Source organism: Anticarsia gemmatalis, chromosome 25, assembly GCF_050436995.1.
Source record: "Anticarsia gemmatalis isolate Benzon Research Colony breed Stoneville strain chromosome 25, ilAntGemm2 primary, whole genome shotgun sequence".
Classification (NCBI taxonomy): Eukaryota; Metazoa; Arthropoda; class Insecta; order Lepidoptera; family Erebidae; genus Anticarsia; species Anticarsia gemmatalis.
The window spans coordinates 8541186-8563354 of NC_134769.1; the positions used below are offsets into that span (position 1 = coordinate 8541186).

The window sequence follows — 22169 nt, forward strand, 5'->3', positions numbered from 1 at the left end:
CGCGCCAACGTTTGTTTAACCCACAGATCGTTTACCGAACGGTGAGCACAACTGGCTATGGACTATACACTTAACTAAGTAGTTATCAGAAGCTGCGTAGTGATAGATTTTATGACAAGTAATGCTTTTATAGGAAGGTATGAAACATTAAACAGACCTACTGTCAGTCCATTTGCATTAATATACTACTAATTCAGTAGTAGCATTTTAGCTAGGAGGAGCTCGTGGGTAAGTGACAACAGCCGTACAGATAGATCTCTGAGGTTAAGCTACGCTTGCTAAGGTTGTTTTTTGGTATTTCGCAAGGTACGTAAAATAGTGGGTACCGGCTTTATTTTATTTATTTTTGAAGATCTTTGACAGTCAGTTACCAATAGTCACAAGCTTGAAAGTCTTACTAACATACTTACCGTAGAGGTATTGTGTTATAACCCAGGTATCTGGGCTGTGGAGGTCCGATAGACAGTCGCTACATGAAAATACTGGTATTCAGTTGCATTCGATGATACTGGAAGTCGACTCTAACAAAGTTACAAGAAAGGCTAGGCTGATTTATTAACGTTTGACCTACTGATAAATGATGTCGCGGGAAATTAGTAACTGTGTAACGTAATTTTGTCGTTTCATGCGATATGGTTAGTCTAGAGCCCGATGTCAGCGATGACTCACTATTATATTAACGCAAGCGGTCTATAGTATCGCGTAGCTGAAACACAAGAACTACTGTGAATGAAACATTAGGAATATATTGAATAACCACTACATAGTAGTTTGAAGCACTCATAGCCAGGTGTGCTCACCGGTCGGTATACGATCTGTGGGTTATGCAACCGTCGGCGCGGTTAGTCTAAAGATGGGTGACCGCATAGAGGTATTTGATCGAGCGTCTCCGTCACGCCACGTCGTCAGGGTACGTCAATTAAGATAACAGTCGTTAAGCCATGTCAAAGGCCTTTCGGGCGGCTTGAACAACTTTGACATTAGGTTGAATCACTACATAGTATAATGCAAAGTCGCTTCTTGCATCTGTCCCTATGTCTGTATGCATGCTTATATCTTTGAAATTACTCAACGGATTTTGATGCAGGTTTTTTAATGAATAAAGTGATTCTAGGGGAGGCTTTTATGTATAATAATATAATAACATTCTAATGCTTAGTGTCTTCTGCATAGTTGTTTGGTTCCAATAAAACTGATCATCGTAGCATTTTTTATAGCTCGTATGAAAAGTCCCACGGGATTTCCGATCCCATTTTACAGGATTGGAAAAGTAGCAGCCATAAAAATAGAATACAAGGCTCCCGATAGTTATGACGTATCATAAATTAAATTTATTTTTAGTGTCAATTTATTTACAATAATAAAATTATCTGCGGTCAGAGATCACTTGTAAAAATATAAAAACATACATAATATTCATTGCCATGTAATTATATTCTTATCATTGTTTGTCTTTCCATCTCGGTACTTTAGAGACCCGGCGACTTTTGGAAGGTGTTCGAGGAATCAAAACCAATACGCCGAGGCCTTTTTAAGCAATTAGAAAAAGAGAAAGGACATGGGATAAGGACAAAACATAGAAGATGATATTATTATTGCAGCTTGTATTCATAGTGACCAGTGACTGACAACCGGTCTTACCGAAGGGTATCCTGTTATAGCCCAGGTAGCTGGGTTGTGGAAGTGCGATAGGCAGTCGCTTCATGTACAATACTGGTTGTGGGCTGCATCCGGTAAAACTGGAAGCCGACTCCAACATAGATGGAAAAAGTATAGGCTGATGATGTACACCTTCGTACAAGAAGTGTTGGAAACCGCGCTTCAAGTTTGAATAAAACATCTTAGTAAGAAGAAAAATACTTTTTATTCTCTTAGCCTATTTTCATAATATTAGTCTTATAAACTCACAAAGTTTCGAGCCTATATTTATATAATTACATACTAATGCTTATAGCATCACTACTAGATGCATTCACGCTAGATTTTGGGTCTTTTTCGCAAAGGAACGGTCTACTATTCACACAGAACTGGTCATCTATCCTTCCAGCATCGTCTAACATGCCGCAGTTCAAATGGGCAGTGGGCCCATGTCCGAGGTGCCAAACGTTATACAATTCGGCGAATGGTATACCTGTAATAAAACGATATTAATTAACTATAATAAAAACAAATTAATTCAATTTAACCAATTGTTCCACAGCTGGCAAGGATCCTGTAATAAGGGAGAGGTTAGGCCTTGAGTCCACCAAGCTGGCCCAATGCGGGTTGAGGACTTTGAATGCCTTCAAGAACTATTTTTAAGAATTCTCAGGAATGCAAGTTTGTATCACAATGTTTTGCCGTTTTGTTTTGTTACCGTTGGAACAAGTGATAATAATTTCTAATACACACATAACTTCGAAAAGTCATTGGTGTGTTGCCTCGGGTACGAACCCACGACCACTTGCATGGAAAGTGCGAACTTAAGCCACTGGGCTGGCAAGATTCACAAATTAAAATGCTAATTTAAATCTTTTCGAAAAATCTGTCTTCGGGTGGACTTACCAGTGATACTTATCCAGCCAATTTCATTGTTCGGCTTGTGCAGACCTATGAAAACTCCAAACCCTTGAGTATTATAGTTCATGTCATGTATAGCTTGAGCCTCGTCTCCGTTGTTGATTACGGCTAGGTAGCCTCCTTCAGCCAAGCAAGTTGAGTTTGCCTCAAACCAAGTCTTATGTTCACCGTGAAACTTGTAACAACTTCCGGTAGCAATGTTTAGTTTATATCCTGTAAGAACACATTAAAATAAAAATCAAATCATTTATTCATTTAGGTCAAATTCTGACACTAATGATAGTCAATGATACAGAGAGTGAATTTACCGCCAGTTCGGAAGGTAGGGCCAATGAGAAGAGCTGGCAAGAGACTTCTGGCCACTCTTTTTATTCGCCAAATGGTACTAACAATATTTCTATTAGGTACATATCATTAATGATGAAAGGAGCTGCTACCAACACTACCGAACACACATACACACACATAAAAGTATCGGATATATGATGGTTAATAGTTACCTTCGTCATACGTTCCACATGAGGTACCTTCAGGACCCGCTGGTGCCACTAACGCAGGTACTGGCACCAAAATATCTCGTGCCCGCGGGTTCTTCTCACACACAAACGACCATTCCACGGTACATCTATAGTCGTTCAACCTGCCACGTTTGTCTAAAGTACCGCAGTTCATGTCGTTTTGTGTGCTGTGACCATCGTGCCACTCGTTGAACAGACTGTTTATATCATCACCTACAACGTTAATATAGAAATTATTCAAGAAAGACAACGAAAAAGTATTCAGACATATACCCGCACTAAAGCACGGTTGTCCTCCCGGGATAGGAGGTGGGTTAGACCCTGAGTCAATCTCGTTTCTCATGTCTGGGCGGGGACTTTTCCATCACTCCAAGAGCTTTCGGTATACGGTAAAAGTCTTTCTACAAGGTACTGTCTACAACTGTTTAACAGAATGTCATTCTTACCATGAACACTCGTCCAAATGTCATTGTCGTTATAATCTCGAAGTCCTATGTATGTAGCGAATCCGTTGTTAGGGAAGAACTTGTTGCGTATAACTCTCGCTTCGTTCTCATCATTGAGGATGACCAGGTAACCACCTTCAGCTGTACACACTGAGCTTGCGTCATCCCAATTCTTTTCCTCGGGATGGTGTTTGTAACAACTGCCCGTAGATTCTACAAACTTGTATCCTGTGAAACAATGAGTAATCTATATTTAGTAGTAGCTAATATATTTATTATTTTTGTTATGAAATGCAGATATTCAATTATTTATACGTAGATAAATAAGTATATTGGACTATGTACCTGTATCAGTTGTGTCACAATCTACTGTGTCTTGTTCTGTGGTGGTCTGAACGACTGTTTCTGTGGTAGGAGTGTCGGTAATGATCGAAGTTCCACCTGTAGCACCATTGTCAGGTCTCGCTGGTACAGATACTGGCACCGAAATATCTCGTGTCCGAGGGTTCTTCTCACACACAAACGACCATTCCACGGTGCATCTGTAGTCGTTCAACCTGCCATGTGTGTCTAGAGTACCGCAGTTCATGTCGGTTTGTCTGCTGTGACCTTCGTGCCACTCGTTGAACAGACTGTTTAAATCATCACCTACAACGTTTACATATAAATTAGTCAAGAAAGACAACGAAAAAGTATTCATACATATATTATACCTGCACTTAGGCTAAGTTCATATGACCGCGCGGAGCCGCGCGGAACTTTCGACCGAGCGGTACAGGATCGAAGAAAACAGCTAGTATCGTCTACATCACCGCGCAATACCGCGCGTCGCGCTCCGACCCGCGCCCAATCTTGTACCGCGCGGTCGAAAGACCCGCGCGGCTCCGAGCGATCATATGAATTTAACCTAAGTGCTCATTCACGTTGACTCGCGGGCGCGGTGGCGGGCGCGGTGGCGGGCGCGGTCGCGAAATATCAAACATATGGCGTAGTTCCCAAGTGTTCACGTAAACCGTTCGCGCGGTCTAAGTAGCGGGCGAGCTAGCGGTGTCGTGCTGCCCGCGCGGCGCGCTCGCGGCAATATCAAACGCGTGAAGATGTTCGTGTGTGTTCACGTCGAACTAGCGGTGGCGGGCACGATTCACTCGCGACGTCAAGTAAGTTCAACCAGTTTGAGCCGGTTTGAACCAAACGCCCGCCTGGCGGCCAACGTGAACACAAATCGCCACGTCCCCGCGCTCGCGACCGCCACCGCGCCCGCGAGTTCCAACGTGAACAAGCACTTAGGCACGTGTGTCCTCCCGGGATAGGAGGCTACTCAAGTTCGGGTGGGGACTTTTGCATCACTCCAAGAACTTTCGGTATACGGTAAAAGTCTTTCTACAAGGTACTGTCTAGAACTGTTTAACAGAATGTCGTTCTTACCATGAACACTCGTCCAAATGTCATTGTCGTTATAATCTCGAAGTCCTATGTATGTAGCGTATCCGTTGTAAGGGAAGAACTTGTTGCGTATAATTCTCGCTTCGTTCTCATCATTGAGGATGACCAGGTAACCACCTTCAGCTGTACATACTGAGCTTGCGTCGTCCCAATTCTTTTCCTCGGGATGGTGTTTGTAACAACTGCCCGTAGATTCTACAAACTTATATCCTGTGAAAAAAAGAGTAATCTATATTTAGTTGCAGCTTACATATCTATACTAATATTATAAAGCTGAAGAGTTTATTTGTTTGTTTGTTTTTTTTGTTTGGACGCGACAACCTCAGGAACTGTTGCTCCGATTTGAAAAATTCTCTAAACTTTAGATAGCCCATTTATTGAGGACTGGCAGAAAATGCTCCTGGCATTAAGTCCGCCTTTATACAGCTCTGTATACAAAGTATAAAATAAATAAATATATATCATCACGCTACGGCCAATAGGAGCAGAGTACCAGTGAAAAATGTTACAAAAACGGGGAAACATTTCGCCCATTCTCTAATGTGAAGCAAGCGAAGTTGCGCGGGTCAGCTGGTTTATTATATTTGTTATCAAATGCAGAAATTCTATTTCGACGTACATAAATAAGTACATTAGACTATTTACCTGTATCAGTTGTGTCACAATCTACAATGTCTTGTTCTGTGGTGGACTGGACGACTGTTTCTGTGGTGGGAGCGTCGGTTCCAACTGAATCAAGAATAACAGGTCTCGCTGGTACAGGTACCGGCTCCGAAATATCTCGTGTCCGAGGGTTCTTCTCACACACAAACGACCATTCCACGGTACATCTATAGTCGTTCAACCTGCCATGTTTGTCTAGAGTACCACAGGTCATGTCGAATTGTCTGCTGTGACCATCGTGCCACTCGTTGAACAGACTGTTTAAATCATCACCTACAACGTTAATATAGAAATTATACAAGAAAGACAACGGAAAAGTATTCAAACATATACCTGCACTTAGGCTAAGTTCATATGACCGCGCAGAGCCGCGCGGAACTTTCGACTGAGCGGTACAGGATCGAAGAAAACAGTTAGTATCGTCTACATCACCGCGCGATACCGCGCGTCGCGCTCCGACCCGCGCGCTAGTTCTTGAACCGCCAGAAACCGCGCGGTTTCAGTATACGTTCTGTATGCGGTGATGTAGACAATACTAACTGCTTACTCCAATCTTGTACCGCGCGGTCAAAAGACCCGCGCGACTCCGCGCGATCCTTCAAGAACTGTCGGTATACGGTAAAAGTCTTTCTACAAGGTACTGTCTACAACTGTTTAACAGAACGTCATTCTTACCATGAACACTCGTCCAAATGTCATTGTCGTTATAATCTCGAAGTCCTATGTATGTAGCGTATCCGTTGTAAGGGAAGAACTTGTTGCGTATAATTCTCGCTTCGTTCTCATCATTGAGGATGACCAGGTAACCACCTTCAGCTGTACACACCGAGCTTGCGTCGTCCCAATTCTTTTCCTCGGGATGAAGTTTGTAACAACTGCCCGTAGATTCTACAAACTTGTATCCTGTGAAACAAAGAGTGATTAATTTTTACTTGCACCCGACGAATTACCGTCTTATATTTGAATTTTATACAAAAATAACGATTTAAATCTGTACATAAAATAAATCTGTAGGGGGGTCAATTGGGTATAGTCGTATGATAGGTATTTTATCGTCGTAAACATATATGATTTCGCCCGTGAAGAACTTTCACACGGATACAAGTACGCTACACAGCAGGTAGGTCGCCGGCAGGAACACGGGAACAAAAGTAACTATGAACGAGGCCAGGACACGGACATGGACAGAAGGATGGACACTTGCGAAATGGTTGTAACAAGCGCGGTTTCATGAAGGCAAATTATTTTGAGAGTATCAAGCTTCTCGCGTTTAAACAAATGCAACAGGACAACATTCACCCAATCAGAGCTGCACGGGTCAGCTAGTTTTGTGAATAAAAAAGTAAGTACATATTCTTTTTTCTAATTACCTGAATCAGTTGTGCCACAACGTCCCATCTCTTGTGTATCTGTAGGAGAAGCGTCAGTAACGTTCGAAGCTCCACCTGTAGCACTATTATCAGGTCTCGTTGGTGCAGGTACTGGCTCCGAAATATCTCGTGTCCGAAGGTTCTTCTCACACACAAACGGAAATTCCACGGCACATCCGTAGTCGTTCAACCTGCCATGTGTGTCTAGAGTACCGCAGTTCATGTGGGTTTGTCTGCTGTGACCGTAGTGCCACTCGTTGAACAGACTGTTTATATCATCACCTACAACGTTAATATAGGAATTATTTAAGAAAAAATATCCAGACATTTAACAATAATGTCCTAGCCGACATCCGAATATTCATCCGATAATTGAAACTAGCCAACGGTGCAGGGCTTTATTAATATTGTCCGAGGGTGTGCACAATACACAGGTACATTCTCTACTCCTTCACTTTCATGGCCCGGTGGGACAGATAACCGCCACGACCAGTAAGAGATCAGGCGCAGGACCGACGGCTTTACACGCTCTCTGAGGCACATATACCCGCACCCAGGCACGTCTCTCCCCGGAATGAGAGTGAGGTTATACCCTCAGTCAATCTCGTGGCTCATGTCCGGGCGGGGACTTTGTATCTCTCCAAGAACTGTCAATGTATCAGCCAAGGAAATACGACGTGTCCATACGACAAAAGTCTGCTCGCAAGGTAATGTCTATAACCGTTTATCAAAGTGTCATTCTTACCATGAACACTCGTCCAAATGTCATTGTCGTTATAATCTCGAAGTCCTATGTATGTAGCGTATCCGTTGTAAGGGAAGAACTTGTTGCGTATAATTCTCGCTTCGTTCTCATCATTGAGGATGACCAGGTAACCACCTTCAGCTGTACACACTGAGCTTGCGTCGTCCCAATTCTTTTCCTCGGGATGAAGTTTGTAACAACTGCCCGTAGATTCTACAAACTTGTATCCTGTGAAACAATGAGTAATCTATATTTAGTAGTAGCTAATATATTTATTATTTTTGTTATGAAATGCAGATATTCAATTATTTATACGTAGGTAAATAAGTATATTGGACTATGTACCTGTATCAGTTGTGTCACAATCTACTGTGTCTTGTTCTGTGGTGGTCTGAACGACTGTTTCTGTGGTAGGAGCGTCGGTAATGATCGAAGTTCCACCTGTAGCACCATTGTCAGGTCTCGCTGGTACAGATACTGGCACCGAAATATCTCGTGCACGCGGGTTCTTCTCACACACAAACGACCATTCCACGGTACATCTGTAGTCGTTCAACCTAACATCTAAGTCTAGAGTACCGCAGTTTATGTCGGTTTGTCTGCTGTGATCATCGTGCCACTCGTTGAACAGACTGTTGAAATCATCACCTACAACGTTAACATAGAAATTATTCAAGAAAAACAACGAAAAAGTGTTCAGACATATACCTGCACTTAGGCACGGTCGTCCTTCCGGGATAGGAGGTGGGTTAGACCCTGAGTCAATCTCGTTTCTCATGTCTGGGCGGGGACTTTTCCACCACTCCAAGAACTGTCGGTAAAAGTCTTTCTACAAGGTACTGTCTGCAACTGTTTAACAGAACGTCATTCTTACCATGAACACTCGTCCAAGTGTCATTGTCGTTATAATCTCGAAGTCCTATGTATGTAGCGTATCCGTTGTTAGGGAAGAACTTGTTGCGTATAATTCTCGCTTCGTTCTCATCATTGAGGATGACCAGGTAACCACCTTCAGCTGTACACACTGAGCTTGCGTCGTCCCAATTCTTTTCCTCGGGATGAAGTTTGTAACAACTGCCCGTAGATTCTACAAACTTGTATCCTGTGAAACAATGAGTAAATAATATTTGGTCGCAGCTGACATATATAATCATTCTTCTTACTATTCACCGTAAATTGCACTGAGTTGATAATTGATTGGGTTTACAATTAATGATAGGAACAATGTGGTTTACAACGACTGTGCAAAGTCTGTACAGGTATCTGTACTGCAGGTAAACGTGTGCGAGCGTAGAAGTAACCATCAGTAATGAAATCACTGATATAAAACCACACGCAGGCACGGACACATTGCAAGGGACGATGGATAGAACTTAAACCACAAATTAATACACCCGAACGGAGCTGCACCAATCAGCTAGTAGACAGATAAAACTATTCACCTGTATCAGTTGTGCCACAATCTGTCACCACTCTAGGAGAAAGTGTACTAGTTTGGAGGTTCACTGGTTCTGTAATTGCGGTCCTGGCAACAGGTACTCCGACAGGAGCCGTGATACCGTTCTCCTTGTAGCACATGTACGGCAGCGGCGCAGAACACGACACCACTCGTATGGTACGACTGTCCATGGCCAAACACTCACCATCACGAGGATCTAACTCCTCGATCATGTCACTCACACTCATGTCGTCTAGTGAAACACCTGAAACGTAACAATACTAGCAAGTAGAACGGCTCAGTTACGTGACTTGACAACTTACGATGTCATCATTGTGATCAACACGGATATAGTTATGTACTAACCTTCTGAAGACACGAATTGTGGTTTGTGAGAGTGTTCCAGTTTCGCGTTAATGAAGTAAGGCGTTGAGTGATTATTAACACCGATGAGTGCCATCATCTCATCTCGAAGTTGTTTATTCACAGGAGCCGCTAACACTGCACCTGTCACGTACAAACAAATGTAAGTTATTTCTCATAAAATGGCATAATAATGTAACATGTTGAATATAATATCTACCTTCAGTTTTACATTGAGACGCTGCATCTTCGAACGATGAGATGATTTTGTTTGTTTCTATTGACCCACGTATAGTAGACTCGAAAATATATCTTCCTTGTACATCTATATAACAAAACAATGCGTATTACAGGTAATGAAAATAAATAATTGATCCCACCAAAAACATTTTATGTAAGACTAGCTGACCCGCGCATCTTCGCCTGCATCACATAAGAGAGAATGGGTTATAATTTTCCCCGTTTTTATAACATTTCTCGTTGCTACTCTGTTCCTATTGGTCGTAGCCTAATGATATATAGCCTATAGTCTTCCTCGACAAATGGGCTATCTAACATTGAAAGATTTTTCCAAATCGGATCAGTAGTTCCTGAGATGAGCGCGTTCAAACAAACAAACAAACTCTTCAGCTTTATAATATTAGTATAGATGTGGTCAAGATGACCACATAAGGTTTTCCCTGTGAAAAAGATCTCATGTATAGCCAAGCTTCTGAATCTACACGGCCTAACTTTACCGAGCCTAACTTCACAAACTCTACATATCAGTAAAAATGTATAGCCTCGCCGTTTCGCTACCGTCTTGGAGACGCTGCGTATATTTAGTTTCGGAAGTAAGTGACGAAACAATGAGTTACTCTAGATCATAAACTCTACTACTATCGACAACCGGCTAGCTATCGAAAAATTTTGTATGAAAATCTAATCAGTGCCTCTAGCGGATGTAGTAGGAAGTATTTTGGCAGTACATTTTAAATGTCAAACTCTCGATACTCGATGGTTCTACTTGTACGAGTAAAAAATCACGCTACAGGTAATGAAAAAAAATTATAAAAATCTATTCCCTTTTTATCTCTCTTAAAAGACAACTTCCGTACTAAGAATTGCTTTTGTGTCGCGGGGACTTTTACAAACACAAACAACAAACACAAAGTACAGAAACCTGAAACAATTATTTGTGGATCGCAAATATAATTGTTCCGTGTGGGAATCGACCCGATGCAATGGTCATGGCGACCTAAACCACTGCGCCACGGAGGCGATATAAATATTATAAACTAAATATATACAACTCAAAGGTGACTGACGGACATAGTGATCTATCAATTCACAGCCCGAACCATTGGACGGAACGGGTTGAAATTTGGCACGCAGGTGGATGTTATGACGTAGGAATATCCTATAAAAAAGGATTTAGATCAATTCTACCCCAAAGGGAGAAAAATAGGGGATGAAAGTTTGTATGAAAATTCTGTCCTAAGTCACAAACCAGACGAAGTCGCAGGCAAAAGCTAGTACTAATATAAAAGGACACTTACCATTGGTGACGAATAGCACGAGGACACAAACACTGATCGTCAGCATATTGACGACCATCGTGTCTCGCGACGATGTACACAACTAACAGTCTTTCCAGCATTATTTACTGTGTTATATACTTCCATATGTACTGATTAACTTACAACTTTGAACTTTGTTATCAGAAACATATAATTATATTTATCAGGGTAAATTCCCAATTGCATCCTCGGTCGTAGTTTTGATGTAAATATTGGTGTTTTTATCCGTTCTTCAGAGAGCACGTAAAGCCGCCTAAGTCCTGACCTCACTGGTCGTGTCAGTTTAGCCGTCCAACCGTTCTATCAGAGTGATGAAATAGAGCCAGGCAGCCTCTATTTATTTACTACTATATGTTGTGAACACACTTGGATACTCATACTACACTTCTCTCTCTCTCTCTGTCTCATCGTTTGGTTGGTGGTCAACCTAGTGTCAAAGTTGTTCAAGCCACCCGAAAGGCTTTTGACGTGGCTTAACGACTGTTATCATAAGTTGACAGCGACTGGGACTGACTTTTTACGTGCCCTCCGAAGCACGGAGACGCCCAGTTCAAATACCACTATGCGGTCACCCATCTATAGAATGACCGCGCCAACGTTTTGCTTAACCCACAGATCGTTTACCGGACGGTGAGCACAACTGGCTATGGACTATACACTTAACTAAATAGTTATCAGAAGCTGCGTAGTGATTGACTTTATGACAAGTAATGCTATTGTAGGAAGGTATGAAACATATTAAACAGACCTACTGTCAGTCCGTTTGCATTAATTTACTACTAATTCAGTAGTAGCATTTTAGCTAGGAGGAGCTCGTGGGTAAGTGACAACAGCCGCACAGATCGATCTCTGAGGTTAAGCTACGCTTGCTAAGGTTGTTTTTTGGTATTTCGCAAGGTACGTGAAATTATTCAACGGATTTTGATGCAAGTTTTTTTAATAAATAAAGCGATTCTATGGGAAGCTTTTTATGTATAATAACATGCTTAATATGATTAGAGAATCAACACTGATAATTTCAAGATTTCTAATGCTTAGTGTCTTCTGCATAGTTGTCTGGTTTAAATAACACTGATCATCGTAGCTAAATATCGGTCAGGAGGACATTACACACAGTTTGTCGATTTTTAATAGCTCGTATGAAAAGTCCCAAGGGATTTCCGATCCCATTTTACAAGGCTCCTGATAGTTATGACGTATCATCAATCAAATTTATTTTTAGTGTCAATTTATTTACAATAATAAAATTATCTGCGGTCAGAGATCACTTGTAAAAATATAAAAACATACATAATATTCATTGCCGTGTAATTATATTCTTATCATTGTTTGTCTTTTCCATCTCGGTACTATAGAGACCCGGCGACTTTTGGAAGGCGTTTGAGGAATCAAAACCAATACGCCGAGGCCTTTTTAAGCAATTAGAAAAAGAGAAAGGACATGGGATAAGGACAAAACATAGAAGATGATATTATTATTAAAAATATAAATATTATTGGACAACTCACACACGGTCATTTGATTCCAAACTAAGCAGAGCTTGTACTATGGTAACCAAATAACTGATAAACATACTTATATACTTCTAAATACATACTTATATAGATACATTAACATCCAGGCTCAGAACAAATACTCGTGCTCATCACACAAAGATTTGTCCCGGGTGGGATTCGAACCCACCACACCGGCGCTACGGTTGTTGCGGCGAGGTGACCGCTTAAACCACTGCGCCAAACGTGCAGATTAAAGCTTGTATTCATAGTGACCAGTGACTGACAACCGATCTTACCGAAGTTTATCCTGTTATAGCCCAGGTAGCTGGGTTGTGGAAGTGCGATAGGCAGTCGCTTCATGTACAATACTGGTTGTGGGCTGCATCCGGTAAAACTGAAAGCCGACTCCAACATATATGGAAAAAAGTGTAGGCTGATGACCTTCGTACAAGAAGTGTAGGAAACCGCGCTTCAAGTTTAAATAAAACATCTTAGTAAGAAGAAAAATACTTTTTATTCTCTTAGCCTATTTTACTAATATTATGAAATATTAGTCTTATAAACTCACAAAGTTTCGAGCCTTTATTTATATAGTTACATACTACTGCTTATGGCATTACTACTAGATGCATTCACGCTAGATTTTGGGTCTTTTTCGCAAAGGAACGGTCTACTATTTACACAGAACTGGTCATCTATCTTTCCAGCATCGTCTAGCATGCCGCAGTTCAAATGGACAGAGGGCCTATGTCCGACGTGCCAAACGTTATACAATTCGGCGAATGGTATACCTGTAATAAAACGATATTAATTAACTATCATAAAAATAAAATTATCCACAGCTAGGCAAGGATCCTGTAAAAAGGGAGAGGTTAGGCCTTGAGTCCACCAAGCTTGCCCAATGCGGGTTGAGGACTTTGCATACCTTCAAGAACTGTTTTTAAGAACTCTCAGGAATGTAAGTTTGTATCATAATGTTTTGCCGTTTTGTTTTGTTACCGTTGGAACAAGTGATAATAATTTCTAATACACACATAACTTCGAAAAGTCATAGGTGTGTTGTCCCGGGTACAAACCCACGACCACTTGCATGGAAGGTGCGAACTTAAACCACTCGGCTATCACTAGTTATAGGCTATCGCTAGTCTAGTCTTTATAAATTTTAATATTTTTACATTGATACTAGCGGACCCGACAGACGTTGTCCTGTCTACACTCTTCTTTCAGTCCTTAATTTGAAAATTTTAAACTTTTTTTAATAATCTAAACCATTCTCAGATCCCCTTGAACACACACAAAAAAATCATCAAAATCGGTCCAGTCGTTTAAGAGAAGTTCAGTGACATACACACTTACAGAAGAATTAAATATATAAAGATAAGATTCACAAATTAAAATGCTAATTTAAATCTTTTCGAAAAATCTGTCTTCGGGCGGACTTACCAGTGATACTTATCCAGCCAATTTCATTGTTCGGCTTGTGCAGACCTATGAAAACTCCGAACCCTTGAGTATTATAGTTCCTGTCATGTATAGCTTGAGCCTCGTCTCCGTTGTTGATTACGGCTAGGTAGCCTCCTTCAGACAAGCAAGTTGAGTTTGCCTCAAACCAAGTCTTATGTTCACCGTGAAACTTGTAACAACTTCCGGTAGCAATGTTTAGTTTATATCCTGTAAGAACACATTAAAATAAAAATCAAATCATTTATTCATTTAGGTCAAATTCTGACACTAATGATAGTCAATGATACAGAGAGTGAATTTACCGCCAGTTCGGAAGGTAGGGCCAATGAGAAGAGCTGGCAAGAAACTTCTGACCACTCTTTTTATTCGCACAATGGTATTAACAGTATTTCTATTAGGTACATATCATTAATGATGAAATGAGCTGCTACCAACACTACCGAACACACATACACACACATAAAAGTATCGGATACTTATATGAAGTTTAATAGTTACCTTCGTCATACGTTCCACATGAGGTACCTTCAGTTCCCGCTGGTGCCACTAACGCAGGTACTGGCACCAAAATATCTCGTGCCGGCGGGTTCTTCTCACACACAAACGACCATTCCACGGTACATCTATAGTCGTTCAACCTGCCACGTTTGTCTAGAGCACCGCAGTTCATGTCGTTTTGTCTGCTGTGACCATCGTGCCACTCGTTGAACAGACTGTTTAAATCATCACCTACAACGTTAATATAGAAATTATTCAAGACAGACAACGAAAAAGTATTCAGACATATACCCGCACTAAAGCACGGTCGTCCTCCCGGGATAGGAGGTGGGTTAGACCCTGAGTCAATCTCGTTTCTCATGTCTGGGCGGGGACTTTTCCATCACTCCAAGAGTATACGGTATACGGTAAAAGTCTTTCTACAAGGTACTGTCAACAACTGTTTAACAGAACGTCATTCTTACCATGAACACTCGTCCAAATGTCATTGTCGTTATAATCTCGAAGTCCTATGTATGTAGCGAATCCGTTGTTAGAGAAGAACTTGTTGCGTATAATTCTCGCTTCGTTCTCATCATTGAGGATGACCAGGTAACCACCTTCAGCTGTACACACTGAGCTTGCGTCGTCCCAATTCTTTTCCTCGGGATGATGTTTGTAACAACTGCCCGTAGATTCTACAAACTTGTATCCTGTGAAACAATGAGTAATCTATATTTAGTAGTAGCTGATATATTTATTATTTTTGATATCAAATGCAAATTCAATTATTTACTCATACGTAGCTAAATAAGTATATTGGACTATTTACCTGTATCAGTTGTGTCACAATCTACTGTGTCTTGTTCTGTGGTGGTCTGAACGACTGTTTCTGTGGTAGGAGCGTCGGTAATGATCGAAGTTCCACCTGCAGCACCATTGTCAGGTCTCGCTGGTACAGATACTGGCACTGAAATATCTCGTGCACGCGGGTTCTTCTCACACACAAACGACCATTCCACGGTACATCTGTAGTCGTTCAACCTGCCATGTGTGTCTAGAGTACCGCAGTTCATGTCGGTTTGTCTGCTGTGACCATCGTGCCACTCGTTGAACAGACTGTTTAAATCATCACCTACAACGTTAATATAGAAATTATACAAGAAAGACAACGGAAAAGTATTCAAACATATACCTGCACTTAGGCTAAGTTCATATGACCGCGCGGAGCCGCGCGGTACTTTTGACCGAGCGGTACAGGATCGAAGAAAACAGCTAGTATCGTCTACATCACCGCGCGATACCGCGCGTCGCGCTCCGACCCGCGCGCTAGTTCTTGAACCGCGAGAAACCGCGCGGTTTCAGTATACGTTCTGTATGCGGTGATGTAGACAATACTAACTGCTTACTCCAATCTTGTACCGCGCGGTCGAAAGACCCGCGCGGCTCCGCGCGATCCTTCAAGAACTGTCGGTATACGGTAAAAGTCTTTCTACAAGGTACTGTCTGCAACTGTTTAACAGAACGTCATTCTTACCATGAACACTCGTCCAAATGTCATTGTCGTTATAATCCCGAAGTCCTATGTATGTCGCGTATCCGTTGTAAGGGAAGAACTTGTTGCGTATAACTCTCGCTTCGTTCTCATCATTGAGGATGACCAGGTAACCACCTTCAGCTGTACACACTGAGCTTGCGTCGTCCCAATTCTTTTCCTCGGGATGATGTTTGTAACAACTGCCCGTAGATTCTACAAACTTATATCCTGTGAAAAAAAGAGTTATCTATATTTAGTTGCAGCTGACATATCTATACTAATATTATAAAGCTGAAGAGTTTTTTGTTTGGACGCGACAATCTCAGGAACTATTGCTCAGATTTGAAAAATTATTTCAATGTTAGATAGCCCATTTATTGAGGACTGGCAGAAAATGCTCCTGGCATTAAGTCCGCCTTTATACAGCTCTGTATACGTGGGCCACTACTTATATTTTGAGCCTAACTATGAAAAACGGTAAACGTGTGAGTGAAAACTACTTTATCGTGATCTCGGGTATTCTTATGCATGATCTAGATAGATTTTTATCCGATCAAAATATTTTTTTAATATTTTTTTTTCTTTCCCAAAGACCCCTCAAAAACAGGGTGTTAAAAAGCATAACTTGTTTCTTGAGGCGATGAAAAATCAATGTTTACGGTATTTATTTTTGACGTTTTGGATCTGAATAAAGTCATTTGATGTCAAACTGTAACGGTATGGCGAGATACTCATTAATTAGACTTTTTCGTGCACATAGTAGCCGGTTGTTTAACAAGATGCGTAAAGGCTGACATTGTTTTTATGGAACTCGACCTGTAGGATTTTGTGGTTTTTCCATATTTTAAACAAGACTTTGGGCAAACTTTTGGTTGTAAATCAATAAGAATTAACCATTCTGCATTTTTCTAAAGACACTTTGTGCCGTTATAAAGTTTTTATAAAAAATCAAGGGACCATTTGTTTCGAAATGCCTCTAGCGCGAATAACTTTTTCTGGATTTGGTTCATCTTAAAGCACCCATAAAGTCGACTGGTATTTATTTTTCGGCTCATACGCATCTAGATCCTAGATCCGTGTTCTATCACGATTCGATACACGTATTTTGAACCAAAACGATAGATTTTTCAAACATTTATTTGCACTAATCGGCGCGAGCACCTTTGCAAATTATTGTGAAAAATATTTCAGTACATTTAGAAAAAATCTTCTAAACGGAAATGTTGTAGCCTAATATTTTAAATTTAAGAGTGAAAATAATGTTGAGAATTGTGTACTGATGTATCAGGAAATGAAAATGCATAATTAATTTTCGCAGAGCATCGATTTTTCCGGGCACAACTGGTGACCTTGGGCGACCTTCAGGAATTTGATTGGCGAGGGAAAAATAATTATAATAGAACTCTACATATCAGCGTTTAAAATTTTCAAAGGATCGGACTTCACTGCCAAAATAAGAAATAAGTCGATATAGACACGACTGTTTCCATAAGTCACGTCGAAAGTCGTAAAAAATCATTGCACGAAAATGCTAACCATCCTAATGCCATTTTTCCGCACACTTATAATTTTCAATCACCGATATTGAAAATATTTTCAGCGCAGATTTCAAAACGTTCTTCGGAATGTAGTAGTCAAAAATGTCAAACTTTACGATGAAAGCACCAAACGACGTCTAAAACAATCAGATTCGTCAAGGCTCAAAATATAAATAGTGACCTAAGTACAAAGTTTAAAATAAAAAAATATATATCATCACGCTACGGGCAATAGGAGCAGAGTACCAGTAAAAAATGTTACAAAAACGGGGTAACATTTCGCCCATTCTCTAATGTGAAGCAAGCGAAGTTGCGCGGGTCAGCTGGTTTATTATATTTGTTATCAAATGCAGAAATTCAATTTCGACGTACATAAATAAGTATATTGGACTATTTACCTGTATCAGTTGTGTCACAATCTACAATGTCTTGTTCTGTAGTGGACTGGACGACTGTTTCTGTGGTGGGAGCGTCGGTAACGATCGAAGTTCCAACTGAATCAAGAATAACAGGTCTCGCTGGTACAGGTACCGGCTCCGAAATATCTCGTGCACGCGGGTTCTTCTCACACACAAACGAACATTCCACGGTACATCTGTAGTCGTTCAACCTGGCATTTAAGTCTAGAATACCGCAGTTCATGTCGGTTTGTGTGCTGTGATCATCGTGCCACTCGTTGAACAGACTATTTAAATCATCACCTACAACGTTAACATAGAAATTATTCAAGGAAAACAACGAAAAAGTGTTCAGACATATACCTGCACTTAGGCACGGTCGTCCTTCCGGGATAGGAGGTGGGTTAGACCCTGAGTCAATCTTGTTTCTCATGTCTGGGCGGGGACTTTTCCATCACTCCAAGAGCTTTCGTTATACGGTAAAAGTCTTTCTACAAGGTACTGTCTGCAACTGTTTAACAGAACGTCATTCTTACCATGAACACTCGTCCAAATGTCATTGTCGTTATAATCTCGAAGTCCTATGTATGTAGCGTATGCGTAGATAGGGAAGAACTTGTTGCGTATAACTCTCGCTTCGTTCTTATCATTGATGATGACCAGGTAACCACCTTCAGCTGTACACACTGAGCTTGCGTCGTCCCAATTCTTTTCCTCGGGATGATGTTTGTAACAACTGCCCGTAGATTCCACAAACTTGTATCCTGTGAAACAATGAGTAAATAATATTTGGTCGCAGCTGACATATATAATCATTCTTACTATTCACCGCAAATTGAACTGAGTTGATAATTGATTAGGTTTATAATTAATGATTGGAAAAATGTGGTTTACAACGACTGTGCAAAGTCTGTACAGGTATCTGTACTGCAGGTAAACGTGTGCGAGCGTAAAAGTAACCACCAGTAATGAAATAACTGATATAAAACCACACGCAGGCACACACACACGCAGGCGGACACATTGCAAGGGACGATGGATAGAACTTAAACCACAATTTAATACACTCACACGGAGCTGCACGAATCAGCTAGTAGACAGATAAAACTATTTACCTGTATCAGTTGTGCCACAATCTGTCACCACTCTAGGAGAAAGTGTACTAGTTTGGAGGTTCACTGGTTCTGTAATTGCGGTCCTGGCGACAGGTACAGGAGTCGTGATATCATTCTCCTTGTAGCACATGTACGGCAGCGGCGCAGAACACGACACCACTCGTATGGTACGACTGTCCATGGCCAAACACTCACCATCACGAGGATCTAACTCCTCGATCATGTCACTCACACTCATGTCGTCTAGTGAAACACCTGAAACGTAACAATACAAGTAAGTAGAACGACTCAGTTACGTGAGTTGACACCTTATGTATGTACAAGTGATATACCTACTAACCTTCTGAAGACACGAATTGTGGTTTGTGAGTGTGTACAAGCTTTGCGTTAATGAAGTAAGGTGTTGAGTGATTATTAACACTGATGAATGCCATCATCTCATCTCGAAGTTGTTTATTCACAGGAGCCGCTAGCACTGCACCTGTCACGTACAAACAAATGTAAGTTATTCCTCATAAAATGGTTCAATAATGTAACATGTTGAATATATATTTACCTTCAGTTTTACATTGAGACGCCGCATCTTCAAACGATGAGATGATTTTGTTTGTTTCTATTGACCCACGTATAGTAGACTCGAAAATATATCTTCCTTGTACATCTATATAACAAAACAATGCGTATTACATGTAATGAAAATAAATAATTGATTAATTAATAATTTTAAAAGACAATTTCCGTACTAAGAATTGCTTTTGTGTCGCGGGGACTTTTACAAACACAAATAACGAACAAAAAGTACAAAAACATGAAACAATTATTTGTGGATCGCAATGGAGGCAATATAAATATTGAGAAAAATAAAACACTTACCGTTGGTGACGAATAGCACGAGGACACAAACACTGATCGTATGCATATTGACGACCATCGTGCCTCGCGACGATGTACACAACTCACGGTATATAACAAGTATACAACGTGTTATATACTCGCATAATTACTGATTAACTTACAACTTTGAACTTTGTTATCAGAAACTTGTAATACATTTATTTCAACGTAAATTCCCAATTGTTTGCCGTGTTGTTACAAATACTGGATAATTAGTTTCCTTGGTCACGAATATGGCGTGACGATTGTTATCTAAGGTAAAAACAGCGGGGACCAACGTTGTTTTTTAAGCTTAATTAATAATTAACAGTCAATAACAAAATGTACTAGCCGATAACCGGCTACGGCGGTCAGTTTCATTGAAACTGGCCTACGGTGCAGGACTTTGTTTATAGTGTCCAAGTGTGTGTAGAATACACAGGTACACTTTCTATTCCTTCACTATCAAAGCTCGGTGGGACAGAATCAGATATCCGACACGACCAGTGAGAGGTCAGGCGCAGGAGCAAAGGCTTTAAGAACGAGAACTCTCATTTGGAGATGTGAGCTTAAGCCGATCTAATGTAAACTAGGCCAGGTTAACGATCCATGGGTTAAACAAATCTTGGCGCGGTCATACCATCGATGGGAGACCGCATAGTGATATTGGAGCTGGGCGTCTTCGTACTTCGGAGGGCGCGTAAAAAGTCGGTCCCGGATGTTGTCAATTAAGATAACAGTCGTTAAACCACGTCAAAGGCGGCTTAAACAACTTTGACGCTAGATTGACCACTAACCATACGATGAGGAAAAGACTATTTCTTAGAAGATTAATTCGTTTTCATCCTAAAGCATTCCATTCACACAATACGAGTATACGTGTCATGATGTCCGCTTCCTAATTGCAGTCTGTATTTCAGACCCTTTATGGCTCCTTTTTTGTCCTGCATGTAGTTTGTGCCATAATAGGGCCAACATTAGCCGGCGTGGATCGATATCTAAGGTTAAGCTACGCTTGCCGAGGTAGTTCCGTAGATGGATGACCATATTATATAAACCGAGTTCCTCGGTGTTTCGAAAAGCACGATAGATTGTAGGTCTCGGCTGTAGTTCAAAGATCTTTGCACTGGGTTGTAGAGGTCCGATAGGCAGTCGCTACACGTATAATACTGGAACTCAGATGCGTCCTGTGAGACTGGAAACCGACTTATACATATTTGGAAGAAAGGCCAGGCTGATGATGACTTTTGACGAGGTTTAGAAGTATCTGTGCAAATGTGACGTAGAGAGAAAGTCCATATTTATTCTTAGAAGGTACCTACCTACTCATTTATGTAGAATCAAGTGATCTTAGGTCAGAGATCACGTCTTGTGACAACATTAAACATACATAATATTTATTGTAATAGCCTGACGAATTTATTTTTATTGCCGAAATCAAATGAATCATTCGAAACATCAACAATACCTATATCATACTAGCGTTTCTTCTAGTTGCTTCCGAATTTATCTTTTTCCGGACGTACTGACTTTAGAGCTAGGTTATACATTACAAATATCTTGTCAAATATTGCGTTTAAGTCCATAAATCTTTTTCTTATCGTATGGGTAGTGGTCGATCTGCTTACTGCTAAAAGTTGCGCTAACCGGTAATCAAACCTTGGCGCGGTTATTCCATAGATAGGTGACCTCATAATGGTATTTAAACTGGGCGTCTCCGTGCTTCAGTTCACCTCATAAGTCGGTCCAGGTTAATTAAGATAACAGCCGTTAAGCCATGTCAGAAGCTTTTCGCTTGGCTTGAAGAACTTTGACACTAGGATAACCACTAACCATACGATAAGTATAAGATGATTCAGAATCAAATACAAATCATTTATTAATATAGGTCAAATGCTAACACAAACGATAGTCAATGATACAGAGAGTAAATTTACCGCCAGTTCGGATTAGACAACATATAGGCAAAGCGACGTATTATCTAGATACACCGCCTAAAAGGCAAGTAATAAGTAAAAAGCCATAAAACAAACTTAAGTTTGCAGTTGTGAAAGAGTTTCCTTCATACGAATCCGTTCGTGATTATGGAACGTTCAACTGCAATTATAAGTTTGTCGTAGCTAGTCAAGATGACATTTCAGTTATCTCTGGAACGGCTGAATCTATT

The 22169-nt window shown here is 40.8% G+C and overlaps 2 protein-coding genes across 2 annotated transcripts; both read right to left on the bottom strand.

Moving 5' to 3' along the window:
* Positions 1 to 1845: 1845 nt before the first annotated feature.
* On the bottom strand, positions 1846 to 11180 carry LOC142983883 (C-type mannose receptor 2-like). The gene is made up of 16 exons (XM_076131060.1): positions 11084 to 11180; positions 9766 to 9870; positions 9549 to 9689; positions 9187 to 9447; positions 8619 to 8846; positions 8090 to 8392; positions 7745 to 7972; positions 7000 to 7281; positions 6305 to 6532; positions 5612 to 5902; positions 4949 to 5176; positions 3869 to 4171; positions 3524 to 3751; positions 3060 to 3290; positions 2545 to 2772; positions 1846 to 2131 (listed from the first exon to the last, which is right to left on the bottom strand). The coding sequence occupies exons 1-16, from the start codon at positions 11139 to 11141 to the stop codon at positions 1935 to 1937; spliced, it is 3540 nt and encodes a 1179-aa protein (XP_075987175.1). The 5' UTR covers positions 11142 to 11180; the 3' UTR covers positions 1846 to 1934.
* A 1915-nt stretch (positions 11181 to 13095) lies between these two features.
* Positions 13096 to 20142, bottom strand: LOC142983934 (C-type mannose receptor 2-like). Its single transcript, XM_076131147.1, has 12 exons — positions 20003 to 20142; positions 19686 to 19790; positions 19470 to 19610; positions 19130 to 19384; positions 18551 to 18778; positions 18015 to 18317; positions 16079 to 16306; positions 15374 to 15676; positions 15027 to 15254; positions 14563 to 14793; positions 14044 to 14271; positions 13096 to 13391 (listed from the first exon to the last, which is right to left on the bottom strand). The coding sequence occupies exons 1-12, from the start codon at positions 20058 to 20060 to the stop codon at positions 13195 to 13197; spliced, it is 2505 nt and encodes an 834-aa protein (XP_075987262.1). The 5' UTR covers positions 20061 to 20142; the 3' UTR covers positions 13096 to 13194.
* Between the last annotated feature and the right edge of the window lie 2027 nt (positions 20143 to 22169).